At 39.5% G+C, this 18850-nt stretch overlaps 1 protein-coding gene across 1 annotated transcript in view; it reads left to right on the forward strand.

Annotated features, from left to right (window-relative positions):
• The window catches only part of ANO2 (anoctamin 2), a 303704-nt gene that overhangs the window by 44152 nt on the left and 240702 nt on the right, over positions 1-18850 (forward strand). The window contains exon 4 of the mRNA XM_044422266.1: positions 8982-9356. Within this exon, the coding sequence (XP_044278201.1) occupies positions 8982-9356 (375 nt within the window). The remainder of the gene's footprint in view (positions 1-8981; positions 9357-18850) is intronic.

Genomic DNA, 18850 nt, shown 5'->3' on the forward strand with positions numbered 1-18850 from the left:
CTGGGCCCAGTGCTCTTCAACATCTTTATTAATGATTTAGATGAGGAGGTACAGGGAAAGAGAATCAAATATGCAGATAATACAAAACTGGGTGGAATAGCAAACACCCTAGAAGACAGAATGAAGATCCAGGGCAATCTTGATAAACTTGAATGCTGGGCTGAAACCAATATAATTAAATTCAGTAAGGACAAGTGCCAAGTCCTCCACCTAGGGGGGGAAAACCCCAAATGCATTGAGACAAGATGTGGAATACGTGGCTCAACAGAACTGAAAAAGAAAAAGATTTTGGAGTAATTGTGGACAATAGGCTAAGCTAGCAATGTGTTGCAGCGGCTAAAAGGGAAAAATCCTATTTTGGGACGCATTAACAGAAGTATTACTTCAAAATCATGAGAAGTAGTAGTTCCCCTATGTTCTTCACTAGTCAGACCTCATCTAGAACACTGTGTCCAGTTCTAGGCACCTAGATTTAAAAAAAAAACAGAAACATTGAAACATAACAAGTCAAAGATGAGAGACAGAGGTGTTATTAAAATGCCTCACAATGCTCAGCAAATGAATGGAAAGGCTGAACAAATTACTTGCTAATTTGTATCATGTTTTTAAAGTGGATATTTTAAACAGAAGTCATTTTCAAATTCATCTATCAAAAGGCATCAATTTCTTTATTCACTATTCTATTGCTCTTGTCCATATATGGTTATTTCAAGGTTGGCTTTAAGAGTAGGACATTCTTAATGTGTTTTCCAAGGTATAAAACACACGCGCACACACATACACACAAAGACCCTGATGGAAGTTGATTCCAGGGGTGTGGGTCCACTACTGAGAAGTTCTTCTTCTTCTTACTCACTAGCCTAAACCACACTTAGCATTGGCCACCTTTGACAAAGTTCTTCTCAACATACTCTACCTAACTAGCAAAAATGGGTCATATAGTACAATTATCAGTAGAGCCAAAAATTGGCTGCTAAATTGGACCCCAGGTGTACTCTTTAATGATACATTCTCAAAGTGGGGAGAAGTAACAAGTGGGGTACCACAGGGTTCAGTCCCTGGCCCAGTGCTCTTCAACATTTTCATTAATGATTTGGATGAGGAAGTGCATGGAATGATTAACAAATTTGCAGATGACACAAAACTGTGTGGGATAGATATTAGATGACAGAAAGAAGATTCAAAGTGATATCAGCAGGTTAGAATGCTGGGATGAAAACAATATAATGAAATTAAATACCAAACACCAAGTTCTCCACTTAGAAACAAGAAACCAAATGCATCAAAATGGGAGATGCTCGACTCAATAATACTGCAAAGGAGAAGGATCTTGGGGTTCTTCTAGATCACATAAGCCACATCTAAATATGCTAAATATGAGCCAACAATGTGATGCAGCTGCACTAAGAGCAAATGCTATTTGGGTTGCATTTACAGAAGTATAATTTCCAAAACACAAGAAGTACTAGTTCCCCTATATTCAGTGCTAGTCAGACATCACCTGGAGTGCTGTGTCCAGTTCAGGGCACCTAAGTTTTAAAAAGATGCAGAAAAGCTAGAAAGGGTTCAGAATAAGACAACAAGAAGATTCAGGGACTGGAGGCACAGCCCATGAGGAAAGACTGAGAGAACTAGGCATGTTCAGCATCCAGAAGAGAAGATTGAGGGGTGATATGATAGCACTCTACAAGTACCTGAAAGGCTCTCACAAAGATCAGGATCTTTGATCTCATCTTATTCATTCCAGAATGCAGGACATGGAATAACAGACTTAAGCTAAAAGAAACCAGATTTAGACTAGACACCAGGAAGAACTTCCTGGCTGTCAGAGCAGTGCCACAATGGAACCTATTACCCGGGGAAGCTGTGGACTCTCCCTTGCTACAGACATTCAAAAAGTGTCTGGACAGTCATCTGAGTGGGATGGTGTAACTCAGTGTCCTGTGAGAGCAGGGGCTTGAACCAGATGGCCTTCTGGCCCCTTCCAAATCTTCTAATCTACAATATAAAGTGATATCATGTCACTCCTCAGTCTTCTCTTATCAAGTTGAACAGACCCAGTTCTCAAAGTCTTCATTGGGCAATGTTGACAAACCCTGGATCATTTTGTTGCCCTCCTCTGGACCCTTTCTAATTTTTCTACATCTTTCTTAAATCTTGGTACCCAGAACTAAACACAGTACTCCAGATGATATCTGACTAGTGAGGATCATAGGGGAACCACTATTTCTTGCCTTACAGAAGTAATACTGTTAATGTATCCCAAAATAGCATTTGCCCTTTTGACGGCTGCATCACATTGTTGGCTCGTATTTACCCTGTTGTCTACAATTACTCCAAGGACTTTCAGTTCTGTTGAACCACATATTCCCCATCTTGTCTCAATGCAATTTTTTCCCTAGGTGGAAGGCTTGACACTTGTCCCTATTGAATCTCATTCTGTTGCTTTCAGCCAAGCCTTCTAGGTTAAGATTGTCCTGGATCTTCATTCTGTCTTCCAGGGTGTTGCTATTCCATCCAGTTCTGTATCATCTGCAAATTTGATTATTGTTCTTTAAATTTCCTCATCTAAATCTTTACTAAAGATGTTGAAGAGCACTGGGACCAGGAATGAATCCTCTCCAATTTGAGAAGGTACCATTGATGACCACTTTTTGCTAGTTTGCTTATCAGAATGTTGTGGAGCACTATGTCAAAGGCTTTGCTTGTCAAGGTGGATTGTGTTCACAGTATCCATTTGGAAGGTTATCCAGTCAAAAAAAATTAGTTTTAATTAGTCTGACAGGATTTATTCTTGATAAATCCATGTTGGCTTCTATTAATAACTGCATTTTTCCAGGGATTGATATCAGACTAACTGATATGTAGTTTCCATGTTCATCTTTTTTCCCCTTTTTGAAGATGGAAACAATGATAACCTTTTTCCAGTCATCTGGAACTTCTTCTGTTTTCCAAGATTCTGACAGTTCCTCCGTGATGGAGTTCATCAGGAATTGTTCATGTTTATTCCATCTAGATATCCCTTTTCTGTCAGGCTGCCGTCCTTCACTTTCAGCTTGTACTTCTCTTCATTGTAGATTTTCATGTGGGAGAAGACTGAGGCCAAGTAGGAATTGCGCACCTCCACTTTCTCCTTGTTGTGTGTTTTCACATTGCCATTCACTTTAAGTAGTCAAACACCTTTCTGTTTCATATGTTTTTTGTTTTGGACATATCTGAAGAAGGTTTTCTTGTTGTTTTTCACATTTCTTGCTTTTCTCAGTTTTTGATTTGGTCTTCCTGATGCTGTTCCTGCAATTCCTTGCCATTCGTTCATATTCTTCCTTTGTGACATGGTCCTGCTTCCACTTCCTTTACATGTTCTTTTTTTATTTCAGGTTGTCACTGAACTTTTTGTGGAGCCATGTGGGCTTCCTCTGCTGTCTTCTACACTTTTTCTTGATGGAATTGTTCATAGTTGTGCTTGGAGAATTTCTTTTTTTCAAGATTTCCCACCCCTCTTGAACTCCTTTTCCCTTAAGAGTGAGTTCCCATGGCATTTCGCTTATCATTGTTCTGAGTTTGTTAAAGCTGGCTTTCTTGAAGTCCAGGATACATGTTTGGCTGCAATTAACTTTTGTCTCCTTTATCATTAAGAATTCAAGAATGGTCACTTTCCCCCAGGGTTCCTGTGGCTGCTATTTTGTCCACTAGGTCATCTCTTTTAGCTAGTATTAAATTGAGGATACTTGTTCCTCTCCTTCCTTACTCTACCTTTTTCTGGATGAGGTCATCGGGAACACATGTTAGGAATCTCTTGGAGGGGCCACACTTGGCAGAAATTGTCTCCCAGCAATTATCAGCAAAACTGAAGTGCCCCATGATGATTAAAGGAATCTTCTTGGAAACTCTTCCAAGTTGCTTTTGGAAGCTTGTGTTGTCTTTTTGATGGAGTGTTTGGTAATAAATGCCAATAACTATTTTTTTAATTCTTTAAATCCCTTTAAATTAAGCCAGATGCTTTCACTGAGGCTAGTAAGTTCCTCCTCTTCTTCTTTTTTCAGATATATGTGTCTGTTATGTATAGTGCGATTCTACTTCCCATTTTGTCCTTTCACTTTTTTTCTGGAACAGGTTATACCTATTCAGGGTAGGGTAACAAGTACATCCCAGAGTGTAGAATATGGAGTAACAGGCTCAGGTTACAGGAAGCCAGATTCTGGCTAGATGGCAGGAAACATTTCCTGACTGTCAGAGCGGTATGATAATGGCTATCATAGGAAGGATTTGGGCTCTCCCACTCTGGAGGCATTCATGATGCAACTGGACAGCCATCTGAGAGGGATGGTTTAACTTGGAGTCCTGCACTTAGCAGGGGGTTAGACCTGATGGGCCTCTGGTGCCTTCCAACTATTCTATTCTATGATTCTACAATTCTAAGATCACTCTTAATTTTGTTTCTGTCCTCCAGGATATTTGCAATTCTATCCAGTTTTTTATTATTCACTGTTCTGATAAGTGTCTCCTGTATTTCCTCACCCAAATCATTAATAAGCACATTGAAGATCACTGAGACTGAACCCTATGGTACTCCATTTGTTACCTTTTCCTAGTTTGAGAAGGTGCCTTGGATGAGAACTTTTTGAATCCAATTCCATAGTGAACTGTGGATCCATCCGATTTCATCTAGCCTGCTTTTAGGGCGTTTGCTTATCAGGATATCATGGGATACTTTATCTGAAGCTTTGCTTAAGTTAAGATAGATTAGATCCACAGCATTTTTACAGTTCACCAGGGAGGTTATCCAGTCAAAAAATAAAATCAGATTAGTCTGGCAGAATTTGTTCTTGGGAAATCCATGTTGGTTTTTATAATCATTGCATTTTTTTTCAAAGTGTTTGCAGATGACTGCTTTAAAATCTGCTCCAGAATTTTTCCAGGGATTGAAATTAGACTGACTGGTCTGCAGTAACCATGATCCTTTTTTCTCCTTTCTTGAAGATGGAGCGATATTAGCCTTTCTCCCGTCACCTGGCACTTCCCCTGTCATCCATAATTCTCAAAGATAATAGACAATGCTTCTGAGAGTTCCTCTGCCAGCTCCTTTATTACTATTGGATGGAGTTCATCATGTCCTGGCGAGTTGCACTAATTAGTTCAAGGGTGATACTTGACCATTTACCTATCAATCTCAAACTGCCATCCTGCTCCTTCAGTTTGTACTTTGTTTTCATCAGGAAGGTCATAGGTCCTCTTTTGGGAGAAGACTGATACAAAATAGGAATTGAGCACTTCTGTCTTTTCTTTGTCATCTGTTATTTTGCCATCCGCATTAAGTAGCTGAACCTTCATTGCTTTCCTCCATCTTTCAGTATGGTTGTATCTGAAGATGGCTTTCTTGTTGCTTTTAGCATCTCTTGCTAATCTCAGATCTTTTCCAGCTTCCGTCTTCCGGATATCATCCCTGCAAGATTGTGCTACCTGTTCCTTTGTTCTGTGTTACCTTTCTTTGCAGTCTGGCCTTCCTTCGTCTTTCCATAGATGTCCTTCATTGTTTTCAGATCATTTCTAAGCTTTTTATGAAAATATATGAGCCTCCTTTGTTGTCTTCTACACTCTCTCCTTGTTGGAATTGTTTGTAATTGTCCCTATAGAATTTTCTTTTTTTTTTTTTAAATTCCCACCTATCTCGAACTCCTTTTTCTCATTAGAGTCATTTGCCATGGAGCTCTGCTTAGCATTATATTGAGTCTATTAAAGTTGGCTTTCCTAAAATCCAGGGTATGCATTTGGCTACACTTAGCTTTTGCTTCCTTTAGAATCAAGAATTCAGTATGGCATGGTCACTTTCCCCCAAGTTTCTGTAACTTCCACTTTGTCCACTAGGTCTTCCCTTTTGGTTAGAGTAAAGCCAAGAATAGCCATTCCTCTAGTTCCTTCCTCCACTTTCTTTTGGAGGAAGTTATCAGCAACACATTAGGAATTTCTTGGCAGAATTTGTCTTGCAACAGGAATTGAGGAAATTGAAGTCCGCCATAACTACAACATAATGCCTCCTTGAGATACTGGCAATTTGTTTTTAAAAGTTTCATCCTATTTTCTCCTTGTCTGGGTGGTCTGTAACAGACTCCAACCACTATGTTCCTTTTATTCCTTGCTCTGTTTATAAGAATCCAGATGCTCTAACTATGACTACTAAACGTGTCTTCACTTATTTCTGTGCAGAGATATGCATTTTTAACATAAAATGTGATCACCTCCCTTTCTGCTCCTGCTGTTCTTCTTGAACAAACTATATTCTTCAGTTGTTGAATTCCAGTCATGGAAGTCATCCCACCAAGTTTCAGTTACACCTATCAGGTCATATTTGCTCTCTTGTATCAAGAGCTCATGTTCATGCTGTTTGTTTCCCATACTCCAGGCATTATTATATAGACATGGAGGAACATGGAAGTCTATTCTTGAGCAATATTAGAGATTAAGGCTTTGTCCATTATTACCTGCAGGTGTACTTCTCCCTCCCCTGTAGGATTCAGTTTAACTCCTTCATGTAGTGGCCAAACACTTTCTTTTCAGTCCTTGTAAGGTGCAACCCATCCTTTGCCAGCAGCCCATCTTCCAGGATGTGTAGCCCATGGTCCCAGAATCCAGATCATTCACATTGGTACTATGTTTACAACCAGGAGCATTTTTTCTTACTTTGTCTTTTCTTCTTCCAGGAACTGGAAGAATGAAAGATAAAACAGTGTAGTGTAGTGGTTGAGAGTGCAGGACTAGGACTACCATGAACAGCACAAGACTCCCCTTCCCCAACCCTACATTTTATTGACATGTTTAAATGGCTTGTGTTTCAGTTACCTCCCCCCCCACCCCTCTGTGTGTGTGTGTGTGTGTGTGTGTGTGTGTGTGTCTGTGTGTAGAACTGACTTCCAAATATTTAGGCTGAACACTTAACAACCAGTAAAGATCAACAGAACACAGCACAACATGCTTCCAAGAAAATATGGATATAATTGGGCTGCTTCTGTTGCATTTTCTTTGCCTTGAAAAAGTATTGTGTGAATTATCTCCTGTTGAGTTTACTGTGGTTCATTTAGATCTGTGGAGGAACTGGGAATATCATCCCTTGCATGCAATTTTTGATTTTTTCTATCAAACTTCCCCACAAACAGAAGCAGGATACTGGTTAACTGTGTTCTTTGCACAATTAAGTAACCTTGGGATAATTTAATGCCTCCCCCCCACACACACACAACTGCTATATTTGGGATAAAATTGAATATTTCTCCTGGTATTATTATTATTATTATTAGTGATCCATAGAGAACAGTCTTGTGTAATCTTTTCTTCTCTTTGTCTTTTTAAACTAAAATCCCAAGAATCGGTTGGCGCATTTTACATTTACAAAGCAATAATGTTATTCTGAATGTGTTTAAGAGCATCAGAAGTACCTGTCAGGATCAAGCCAAGATCCACTTAGATCAGTGTTCTTTCACTGAAATTCAGAAACTAGCAGGGATTAGTGGCCTACCAGTGCAGTTATAACTAGTGAAAATGTATGTATCTGCTTCCCTCATATGAGGGCCAAGGTGGGAACAATGAATAAAAGTAAAAGTATAACAGTATGAGCAATGTATAAGAATCATAATTGAGGACTTCTTTTTCCCCCTTTTACATAAACTTGGGTCTTGTTGCTTTCCATGTCAAGCTGATCAGCAAGGAAAAAGGGCACTATGCATAGCACATAACTGACTTATTTGGTTCACTCTGGCAAGATCTGGTGAAGGCCAATTAACTTTTCTGGTTCACTGGCCATACACTGCTGTCCTGTGCTTGTATTGGCATAGGTTTTGGTACTGACATTGGCAATGGTATTAGTATTCTTACTATTCAATGGTATTAGTATTCTTACTCAATAGCTGAAGCTCTCAGAAGAAAAATCCATTGAGTTCAATGGAACTTGCTCCCAGGTATGTGGGTGCAGCATTGCAGCTTCAGATGACTTTTTCAAAGGATTATTCAATTTAGAAAGGAAAGTTCTATTATCAACATATATTAGCAGCATAAACAAAGCTTCCATATACAGAAGCAGTAACAATATCATTTTTTCAAATATTTCATTTGGAGTTTCTGTGCTAATCAGCAGGGTCATAAGATGAAGTCATTCAGCACTACAGCAGGAGTATATAAATACTTGAAAACCCTCCAAGCATGCAGAAACAATAGATTGTAGATTTAAAAGATAGGGGATGCCCCAAACAGCCCAACAAAGGGTGATGCATCTAGGATGTAGAAGGCAGGAGGGAATCAATTCAGGGAAGACTGTCAGGTTCAAATACCTAAGAGGCTGTAATATACTAGGGGGTGGGTGTGTTACAGATAGGAGCATGAATGTTACAAGGTCTAAAATTCCTTCTCTCTCTGATACAAGGAAATAGTTCAAGAGGGGGAGAGAAAACTGATCCTAACCAGCTATAAATATTGTGACAAAGCTCCTTTTGCTAGTCTGGCTTGGGGATATGAACTCTTAGGCTGGGATTTGTTCACTGCAGCCCTCTACTTCTGACTGGCAAATCTTAGGGAAGAAAAAGGGAAATCATTTTCGTGGTGGCTTATGGATTTTCAGAGGCATCTAAATAGATCAGATGGACATTGTTTTGATTCAGCACAGGCATTTTTAGGTAGATGGGACCATCTACCTAAAAAAAGATTGCCTTTCCTTGCAGCCCATAGCTTGGTGCCTTTGTATGAACTCATCTCACAATATTTATTTTAGAAACACTTTTTTCAGTGCACCTGTTCTCTGCTTGTGGAACCTTATTGTACATATTGATTAATTAGAGCACCATTTGCTTCATTCCTCCATGTAAAACTGTTAATCCTTGCATATACCACATGCATTGCATGTCTTCATCCACTTACGAATAGGAAGCCATTGAGCCTTTCTGCTCACTTGATCTCAGGAGATTTCCTTCAATAAGTTTCTTCCAACTTTCTTCCAGGTCATTAACAACTACCTAGATGGAGCTCAAGTGGGTGTTACAGAAAAGACCTCACCAGGAGGGATGCATTTCCGAGACAGCAAAAGGAAAGTGGACTATGTTTTAGCTTATCATTACCGAAAATGTTCTTCACAGTCTGGTGGAGGCTCCCCAGGCCTCTTACATAGACCAGTGGCTATTATTTCAAATGGGGAGACAGCCAAAAGCCAACCTGAACAGCAACAGCAACAACATGGCCAGGATGTATCCAGTCCAGATGTTGAGGTGGTTGATTTGGGCCCATTGGATCCTTTGGAGGAAGCAAAACGAGAGCAGAGGGATGAGTTTGAGCGCAACCTGATGGAAGCTGGTCTGGAGATAGAAAAAGATGTGGAGGTAAGAGGGCAGGACAAAACTCCAGTTTAGAATTATATTTATGTGTACAAACCCCCACCTTGTTTTGTAATGAGGAAGAGTCTTTGAAACAGTTCAGAATTTCCTGAGCAGTGTGGTTTCATTGATGTAGCTGTATGATGGAAGTACTATATGAGTATGCATTCTATGACTATGCACGATCGCATCATTTTTCTTCCCTCAAAATAAGGGGGACTTCCTTAGAGTTCTCTTCTTGTCATCTGCCTGGTGAAAAAGTGCCACTCCTCTGGCACTATGTGCTTCTCTGCAGTGAAGGAAGAATGAGGTAAATGTACATTTAACTATGTAGCTGTGAGGATAAGGTCATACCATATTTTATTTAACCATCATTTTAAGAATTAGAGTTTTAGACTTTTAGATCTTGAAGTTAACAGTCGCATTTTATTCTATTTATTTTAATTATTTCAGTTATTTTTATTTATTTATTTTCCTATGTTTGATTTATTCTTTTTTGTTTATTATTGGATTAATTTGATGGTTTCTGTAGTATGGATTGTATTTATTATAACCAATTTATTATTATTTACTGTATTATGAATTGTATTGTATGATTGTATACTCTGTAAGTTATCTTGAGACGTATTGTGAAAGACAGGACAACAATGTTTTATTAAATTAAAATTAAAAATTAAATATGAAGAAAATGTGACTATATGATGTGACTGTGGATACAAAATGCATGGGATGTCTCTATGGGAGTTATTCTAATATAACTATATGTTTAGCTTCCAGTGACTTGTTTTTTTCTTGTTGATTTGGTTTGCTGAATAAAATCTTTTTGCCTAAAGCCATCATACTTTTTATTAGGATTAACTAGTGGAATGTTGGCCAATTATTGACAATAGTCAAAACCTGTGACATGAGCAAGTTTGTTAGAGAATAGAATGTTCAGACAGACAGGGCTGAGGACAGAAGGAGAGAATTTTTCTACAAAATTTTGGCTTCTAATTTTCTTAATTCTGGGTTGAGAGATCCTTTCCCTTATTGCTTCTTCTAGGGGGATGTGACATTTGTGGGGGAGGCTTTCTCCCTGAGGAAAGACTTTGGGATCAATTTCCCAAATCCAGTCTATTTTTGTGTCCTCAGGTTTAGCAATGATCTTTCTGCTGCCAGTGCCCATGAATGGAGCAAGAAGAGAAAGCTGATGAATTGCGTGGTTTCAGCATTTGACCATGAAACTCAGAATTTGAGCAGACAGATCTGCTTACTTACGTACCAAAAGCTAAAATGCTATTATAAAGGATAATAAGTACTTATTATCCTCTTCTCGAGGCTACTTATTACGTATTAGCCTGAAAAAGAGGAGACTCAGAGGGGATATGTTGGAGACATACAGGTATGTGAGGTGATGTCACATGGAGATGGGTAGAGGCCTGTTCTCCCCTGCAGAGGAAGGCAGGACATGCTCCAACAGAGCAAACCTCAGGGAACCAAGGTTCCATTTAGATGCCAGGAAGCACTTCCTGACAGGACCCCGAGGGTGTGGAATGGGCTTCCACGAGGTCGTTGAGGCCCCATCAGTGAGGGTGTTCAAAGATAGGCTGGACATGCACATGGTGGGCATGTCATGAACGAAGCCAGCTGGAGCCGGGGATCAGACTAGATGGCCTGGGAGGCCCCTTCTGACTCGCTCTGTTTCTATATTTCTATGCTACTTCTTGAGCTCATGTAATTCATGAGCTCATATGTCAAATTGTTTCCCACTGTTAAGACAATCAACACCACAGATCTACATGGAAAATTCATTTATTTTATTGGCTCAAAAGAAGTCTGGTCTGATTCTGACCACATCTCCTGATTAATAGAAATTCTAGTAATGCAAACCAAATAAGCTAGAATCATAAGCCATGGTTTGTTGTTCAGATATCCTCAACCATATTTCATGTAGCGTAAAAGCAAATCTAGTACCTTTGTAAACATTATGCCACCTTTGTGGCCTTTAGGGCTGCAGCATTGATTGGTAGCTATGCCCACAAGTAAGCACAATGCAAGTCTTCTGTAATATCAATACAAATTCTGTTGACTGTATAAGGGCTAGTCTTCAGACTGGCATGGTCTACCCATTTCTGTTAGCATTCTCTCAATCCACTGATTCAGTATAAAATTACAAAACAAGAATGCATGCCCACACAGTCTAACAGCTATATGTCATAACTGATATGTTTAAAGAGATCCTATGAATAGAGTACTTGGGTTGATCAGTTGCTGTTGCTACTTTGGAAAAACCTTAATCAGGAGATACTAGGAAGTTCCTGGGAAATTGACCAGTGTTCCATCAGCAGGCAAGAGTCTCTACCTCTGATCTACATGGGCTATCAGTAAAGTTAATTAATTTAAATTTAATCAGTAATTAATTAAATTGCACTGCTTTTTAATAGCCAGAAATAAATGCTTTGCTATATTCATTCCTTATAGTGTATGGCAAAGGCATAATAGGAAAGTCATCTGAGATGTGTTTTGGCACTGGGTCAAAAAAAGATCTTACATCCTGATATGAATGCAATACACATTGAAAAAGTGAGAGCATTTAGGTAGTAAAAGCTGATTTCTAAAGTTGATTTACTTCTTCCAAAATCAAATAATCTTCTGCATTTTATGACATGGTACTCAGGGTTAACAAATCACAAAGCAGCCCTCCCACCCACCCAAGTATACACATCTTTCAAACAGAATATGGTACATTGCATCCTCTGTAAAGAAACAGTGAAGTATCATGTAGTTGTCTAAGATTATGTATCATTGTTACACCAGACATGTACATATTTAACAATGTTGCTTTTATCATAAATCACTCTCTCCTTGTATATTTTATTTATTTATTTATTTATTAAAACATTTTTATGCCGCCCCATTCGCCGAAGCCTCGGGGCGGCTTACAACAATATTGAAGAAATATTGCTTCATGAAAGTGGTAGTAAAACACCTTGACTTTAAGGGTTTGGCAGCCCTTTAATCTATGCTCTTTAATCCTTAAGGAATAGGCCCGTAGATAATTGAAATGCATCTCTAAACTGAGAGGAAGAAGCCAAATTTGACCTTCTCTGGACACCCCCACCCCCACCCACTGCTCCAGTTGCTGTGCCAGATAGAAAAACAGTTGCCAGACAATTCCTTTTGAGATCTCAAAAGGAGAGCGATTTTTTCCAGGCATGTCAAAGATGGAGGCAGCTTCTTTGCTCCCCATAACACAGAGCAGATTTTTGGAACCATATCCCAGAGATGAGAATGATGGCTGCCCTTAAACCAGAGTAAACATTTCCATTTTAGAAACTTGTCAACTGATGTTGCAAGAGACTAAAAGAAAAGTACTGTTATATACTACCTGTATATTAGTAGTTGTTTAAGAAGAATTTCAGTTTGATAACAGATCACTGAACTGTGGGGTATAGGCTTTTAGTCCTAGTTAGCTATTTCTGAATGTTGCCTTTACAGAATAGCAGGATATTAATAAACTAATGCTATCATAAGAGAAAGAGATGTAATGTAATTTTGCCATGTTTTTGTTACTCTCCAGTGTGATAAATGATATAGTCTAATCCACATTTGAAGGAAGAAGTGCCTGAAGCAATTATTGATCGGTTGTGATTAATCTCATTGCTAAGACTAAAATGTATTTGATTATGTCATTGGAATGATATAGTGGAAAAATCAGTATGCATCAATGCCATGCTTAAATGGATGGAATGAATTTTCTTTGAGCACAATCCTACAGGGTTGCTAGTCAGTGGACAGAGGATTCCATTTTCTGAGCAATCTATCCTAGACTCTGATGGCAAGAATAGCTGCTTTGTCCTCCTTTGTTGTAATTCTGTGTGGCTGAGGATGGAGACCAAGAGGCTTGCTGTTGATGGTTCCACAGCTTAACTTCTCCTCCCCTCTCACTGGGTGGTGGGTGATTTCCCCCTCTAGGCTATCTAGGTTGACTTCACTGTCTACAGCTTTGAAAGGAAAAATACTTCACAGAGGCTGTCTGAGAGTATAGGATTGCTCTGAGAGAGACATTATTCTCTAGCTGAAAAATTCAGAATAAAATTGCTGTGCTTTACTTTTACTTTGTTAGAAGAAAGTGGTTAGGCATAAAGCATTCATGTCTTTCAGTGATTTGTTAAAGATGCAGAAAGATGTTGAAAATATTGATTTAGAAGATATTAAAATTTGCATTTTTCTTCTTTAAGATGAAACAGTTAAATATGCTATTAATTATTCGAGATCTAGAAATTACCTGTGTAAGTGTTTGGGGTAGATGAACTCCTACTGTTTTCTCTGTGGCAGATGAAGGTGGACTCTGATCCTGAATGAAGGGGCTTCAACCCCCTCCTATGGAAACCCATTCCATACCCTCAGGGTCCTAACTGTCAGGAAGTACTTCCTCACATCCAAATTGAACCTTGGTTCCCTGAGCTTTGCTCCACTGAAACACTTCCTGCCCTGCTCTGCAACAGAAAACAGGTTTCTACCCACCTCCATGTGGCACCCCCTCACATACCTATATGTCAGCAAGAGCTTCTTCTCAAGGCTGAAAAGATCCAGTTTCCTCAGTCTCACCTCATATGACTTTCCCTGCAATCCAGTCACCATCCTTGTGGCCCTATACTGCAGTGATTTTGACCTGGCTATATCCTTCCTGTAATGTGGAGCCCAGAACTGAACACATTACTCCAGTTGCAGGTGCACCAGAGTCATATAGAGTAGCAGTAATACCTTTCTTCATCTAGAAGGCATGCTTCTGGCTATGCAGCCAAGGGTCGCACAGGGTTCACCAAGGGTTCGCCCTCTTGACTGCCATGTCATACTGCTGACTCATGTTTAACCTGCAGTCAACCAGTACCCTGAGATGTCTTTCACAAGTGCTGTTCTCCAGCCACTTGTCCCCTAACCTGTGTTTATGATATCCATTCCTATGCCTGAAGTGCAAGACCTTGCACTTATCCACATTGAATGCCATCCTGTTGTCCCCTGCCCACTTCCATAGTCCATCCAGATCCTTCTGAATCCTGATTACCTGCTCCTCAGTTGTGGTCACCGCCCCATTTTAGTATCACCTGCAAATGTGATCAGCAGACTGGTCACCCCCTCTACCAGGTCATTGAACAGGACTGGTTCCAGGACAGAGCCCTGGGGGATACTACTTGTCACTGGTCACCATCCTGATGACTCCCCAATAATAGTTACCCTCTGCTTTCGGTCAGTCAACCATGCCCAATCCATCAAATAGTGCATTAGTCTATCCCAAAACTCCTGAATTTCTCAAGCAGGATATCATGCAGCACTTTGTCAAAGGCCTTGCTGAAATCCAAGTAAACCACATCCACTGCATCCTCTCCATCTAGCCACCTTGAAACCTTGTCATAGAATTCCACAAGGTTTGTCTGGCAGGACCTGTTTTTGCAGAAGCCATATTGCATGGCTGCCAACTTCCCTTCCCTACCTAGGATTACTAGACCTCTTGCTATTATGAGCCTTTCCATTGTCTTTCCTAGAATAGCTGTAAGGCTAACTGGTCTGTAATTCCCCATGTCCCCTCTACTACCCTTTTTAAAGATTGTGGATCTGTTAGCAAAATCACAAATTACACTTTTAAATCTCATTTTTAACTGAGAGTAGAGGAAATTAAGATAGTATTTTAAGACAGTTTTTAAAAATATGTTTCAACTTTGAAAAAAAATGCAACCATTCAAAACTTGTTTCAAAAATTGCAAGATATGCTCTAAGAGCAAGGCTGACATTTGGAAAGTCTGTCACTAATTTGACTATTATTTGTTCAATGATTGTTTCTGCTACAGATTTTCTCTCTGAGGGGTGAGAACAGCAGGAATGCATCTGAGAATGTATGTTTAAGTTCTGACAGGAAGGTGTTTATTTAACACCCTTACTCTCGAGGCCAGTTCATCACTGGACATAAACCTGTTGACAAGAAAACAAAAACTTTTGAATGTTGTGAATGCTTCTTGACATCTAAAATCTTCCCAGGCTATGCCCCACTAGCACTAGCACTATCTATACACACTAAACCTGTTTAAGTTCTATAATTAATATCTATTTCAATATATATCTATCCTGGAGGACTGTTATTATAAAAGTTCCTAAGACTGTAATCCAGTTCTGTATCTAGGAATCCTCTTTCAGCAGTAGCCAGAAATCAGGATGTACAATACATTTGCAGTTATATTAATGTGAGTTATATGACTTAAATCCCTATATGCAGCATGGAAAATGTATGCTTAAGGGGTAAGATTTGTATCTTGGTTATGGCAATTTATGTTTCTCCCTCCAAGCAATATCAATCTCATGAGCATTTCTCTGCTTAATGATCTTTATTGTTTCATATGAGTCTCCGAGTATACACAAAGTGAAGTACCGACTCTTTTCTACCATTAAATGTTATACTAATAAATAAATAGGTACTCATAATAGCATAAGAAGAGCTTTGCAGGATCACATATAAGGCTTATCTAGTCCAGTTTCCTTTTAACACAGTGGCCAAGGAGATGCTTATGGAAAGCCCTCAATCAGGTCATCAGGGCAATAGCCCTCTCCTGCTGCTGATTTCTAGCTGGCGGTACTTGGAAACATGCTGTCTCTGATTCAGGAAGTAGTACATAGTCATAAGGTTGTAGTCATTGATGGCCTTTTCCATCTCTGCAGAGTTCATGGACTTCTTGTACTTGGCCCAGTCTTGGAAAGCAAGATGAGCTGAAAGCAAGCCTACAGATGCTCACAGAACAAAGGTTGCACAACTGGCAACCTTCCACTATACTATGCGTAACTGCACAAGCAAAGGCTGCTGCATGAGGTGCAGAAGAGGAATGCTGCTTGTGCAGTGTTTGTATGGGGCTCCATTCCTGGCAGGCACCATGCAAACTTTGGGTGTGTTCACCAGGAACTCAGATGTATGGCTGCATCCAAGCAGACCAAAGTTTGAGGAACTGAGCCTAGTGAAACTGATGGATTCTTACTCAAAAGGTCACCATGAATTATTATTCACTATTATTCACCATGAATGTGTCATATCTCCTTTTAAAACTTTGTAGGTTGGAAGCCAATATTACATGGCAGCCAATTTCTTTGCTCAATTAGACACTGTGTGAAGCAATATTTCCTTCCATCTCTCATGAATGTACCCAGCTTCACTGGATGACTCCCGATCTTGTATTTTTATAAAAGAAGGACAAAAAAAAATGCCTCCAATATTTTCTCCACTTTTTCTTTTATATAGAAACATAGAAACAGAGCGAGTCAGAAGGGGCCTCCCGGGCCATCTAATCTGACCTCCGGCACCAGCCAACTCTGCTCACGACATGCCCACCATGTGGACGTCCAGCCTATCCTATCCTATATGACTGTATACTTTTATATTCCTCTTTTATGTGTCACTCACTTTTTTCTAAACATTGTATAATTCCAAACTTTGTATAATTGTATAATTCCATCTCTTGTACTGAAGCTGATCTTGCCACAGAAAATTATGTTGCCCCCTTTTCACCCCTTTCCTAAATCTAAAATATCCTTTCTGGGGTGTGGTGATTGAAATTATGCACAGTATTTCAAGTGTATAATTACAAATCCATAGCTTTGTATATAATCTAAAATTGATTATTTTTTCACCTCATGCTTATTGACTTCAAACCATTTTACTCGCTCCCTTATTAATTATGATAACAATAATTATGTTGTTGAAAGAGGACTCACACTGACTCAGCAACAAAAAGATAAAAATGCTGAACCTGCTAAGTACAGAACTACTGAATTCATTCTGAGCTCTCCTACTGACAGAACAACTCTTTTTTTATATAAAGATTTGTATTAAGATTTTAAACTAAAAACTAAAAACATCAATCATCAAATACATCGGACATGCTGGGTCAGCCCCCTACAACATATCTTTTTAACATTCTATAATCATATTCAAATCAATTTATAAAAATTTAAAAACATCTTTAAATCTAAGCAAAGTCCCGTTTCTGGCAAATAGATGGGGAATAAATGGAGGTAGTGACAGATTTCATTTTCCTGGGCTCCAAGATCACTGCAGATGTGGACTGCAGCCAAGAAATTAAAAGACGCTTGCTCCTGGGGAGGAAAGCTGTGGCAAATCTAGATAGCATACTAAAAAGCAGAGACGGGAAGTGAGAGGACCGGATGCCATGACCTTAGTTTTCTTAATGTTGAGTTTCAAGCCAACTTTTGCACTCTCCTCCTTCACCCGCATCAAGAGGCTCTTTAGTTCCTCTTCACTTTCTGCCATGAGAGTGGTATCATCTGCATATCTGAGGTTGTTGACATCTCTCCCAGCAATCTTAATTCCAGCTGGTGATTCATCTAGCCCCACCTTTCTCATGATATGCTCTGCATATAGGTTAAATAGGCAGGACGACAGTATACAGGCTTGCCAAACTCCTTTCTCAATTTTGAACCAATCAGTGGTTCCGTGTCCAGTTCTCACTGTTGCTTCTTGACCCACATATAGGTTTCTCAAGAGACAAATAGGATGTTCCGGTACGCCCATCTCTTTAAGAACTTGCCACAATTTGTTCTGATCCACACAATCAAAGGCTTTAGCATAGTCAATGAAGCAGAAGTAGATGTTTTTCTGGAACTCCCTAACTTTCTCCATGATCCAGTCTATGTTGGCAATTTTATCTCTAGTTCCTCTCCCTCTTCGAAATCCTGCCTGTACTTCTGGTAGTTCTAGGTCCACATACTGCTGGAGCTTAGCTTGTAGGATTTTGAGCATAACTTTCTTAGCATGTGATATGAGTGCAATGGTGCAGTAGTTAGAACATTCTTTGACATTGCCCTTCTTTGGGATCGGAATGTAAACCAACCTTTTCCAATCCTGTGCCCACTGTTGAGTTTTCCAAGTTTGCTGGCATATTGAGTGTAGCACTTTTACTGTATCGTTTTTTAAGATTTTGAATAGCTCAGCTGGAATACTGTCACCTCCACTAGCTTTGTTGATGCTCAGACTTCCTAAGGCCCCCTTGACTTCACATTCCAGGATGTCTGGCTCAAGGTCAGTGACCACTCCATCGTGGTTATCAGGGACGTTAAGCTCTTTCTTGTATAGTTCCTCTGTGTAATCTTGCCATCTCTTCTTAATCTCTTCTGCCTCTGTTGGGTCCCTGCCATTTTGGTCCATTATCATGCCCATCTTTGCATGAAACGTTCCCTTCATACCTCCAATTTTCCTGAAGAGATCTCTGGTCCTCCCTATTCTATTGTTTTCTTCTATTTCTTTGCACTGTTCATTGAAGAAGACATTCTTGTCTCTTCTAGCTATTCTCTGGAATTCTGCATTCAATTGGGTGTATCTTTCCTTTTCTCCCTTGCCTTTCACTTCCCTTCTTTCCTCAGCTATTTGTAAAGCTTCCTCAGTCAGCCATTTTGCTTTCTTGCATTTCTTTTTCTTTGGGATGGTTTTAGTTGCTACCTCTTGCACAATGTTGTGAACCTCC

The sequence above is a fragment of the Varanus komodoensis genome, unplaced genomic scaffold, assembly GCF_004798865.1.
Source record: "Varanus komodoensis strain SLA01 unplaced genomic scaffold, ASM479886v1 scaffold123, whole genome shotgun sequence".
Taxonomy (NCBI): domain Eukaryota; kingdom Metazoa; phylum Chordata; class Lepidosauria; order Squamata; family Varanidae; genus Varanus; species Varanus komodoensis.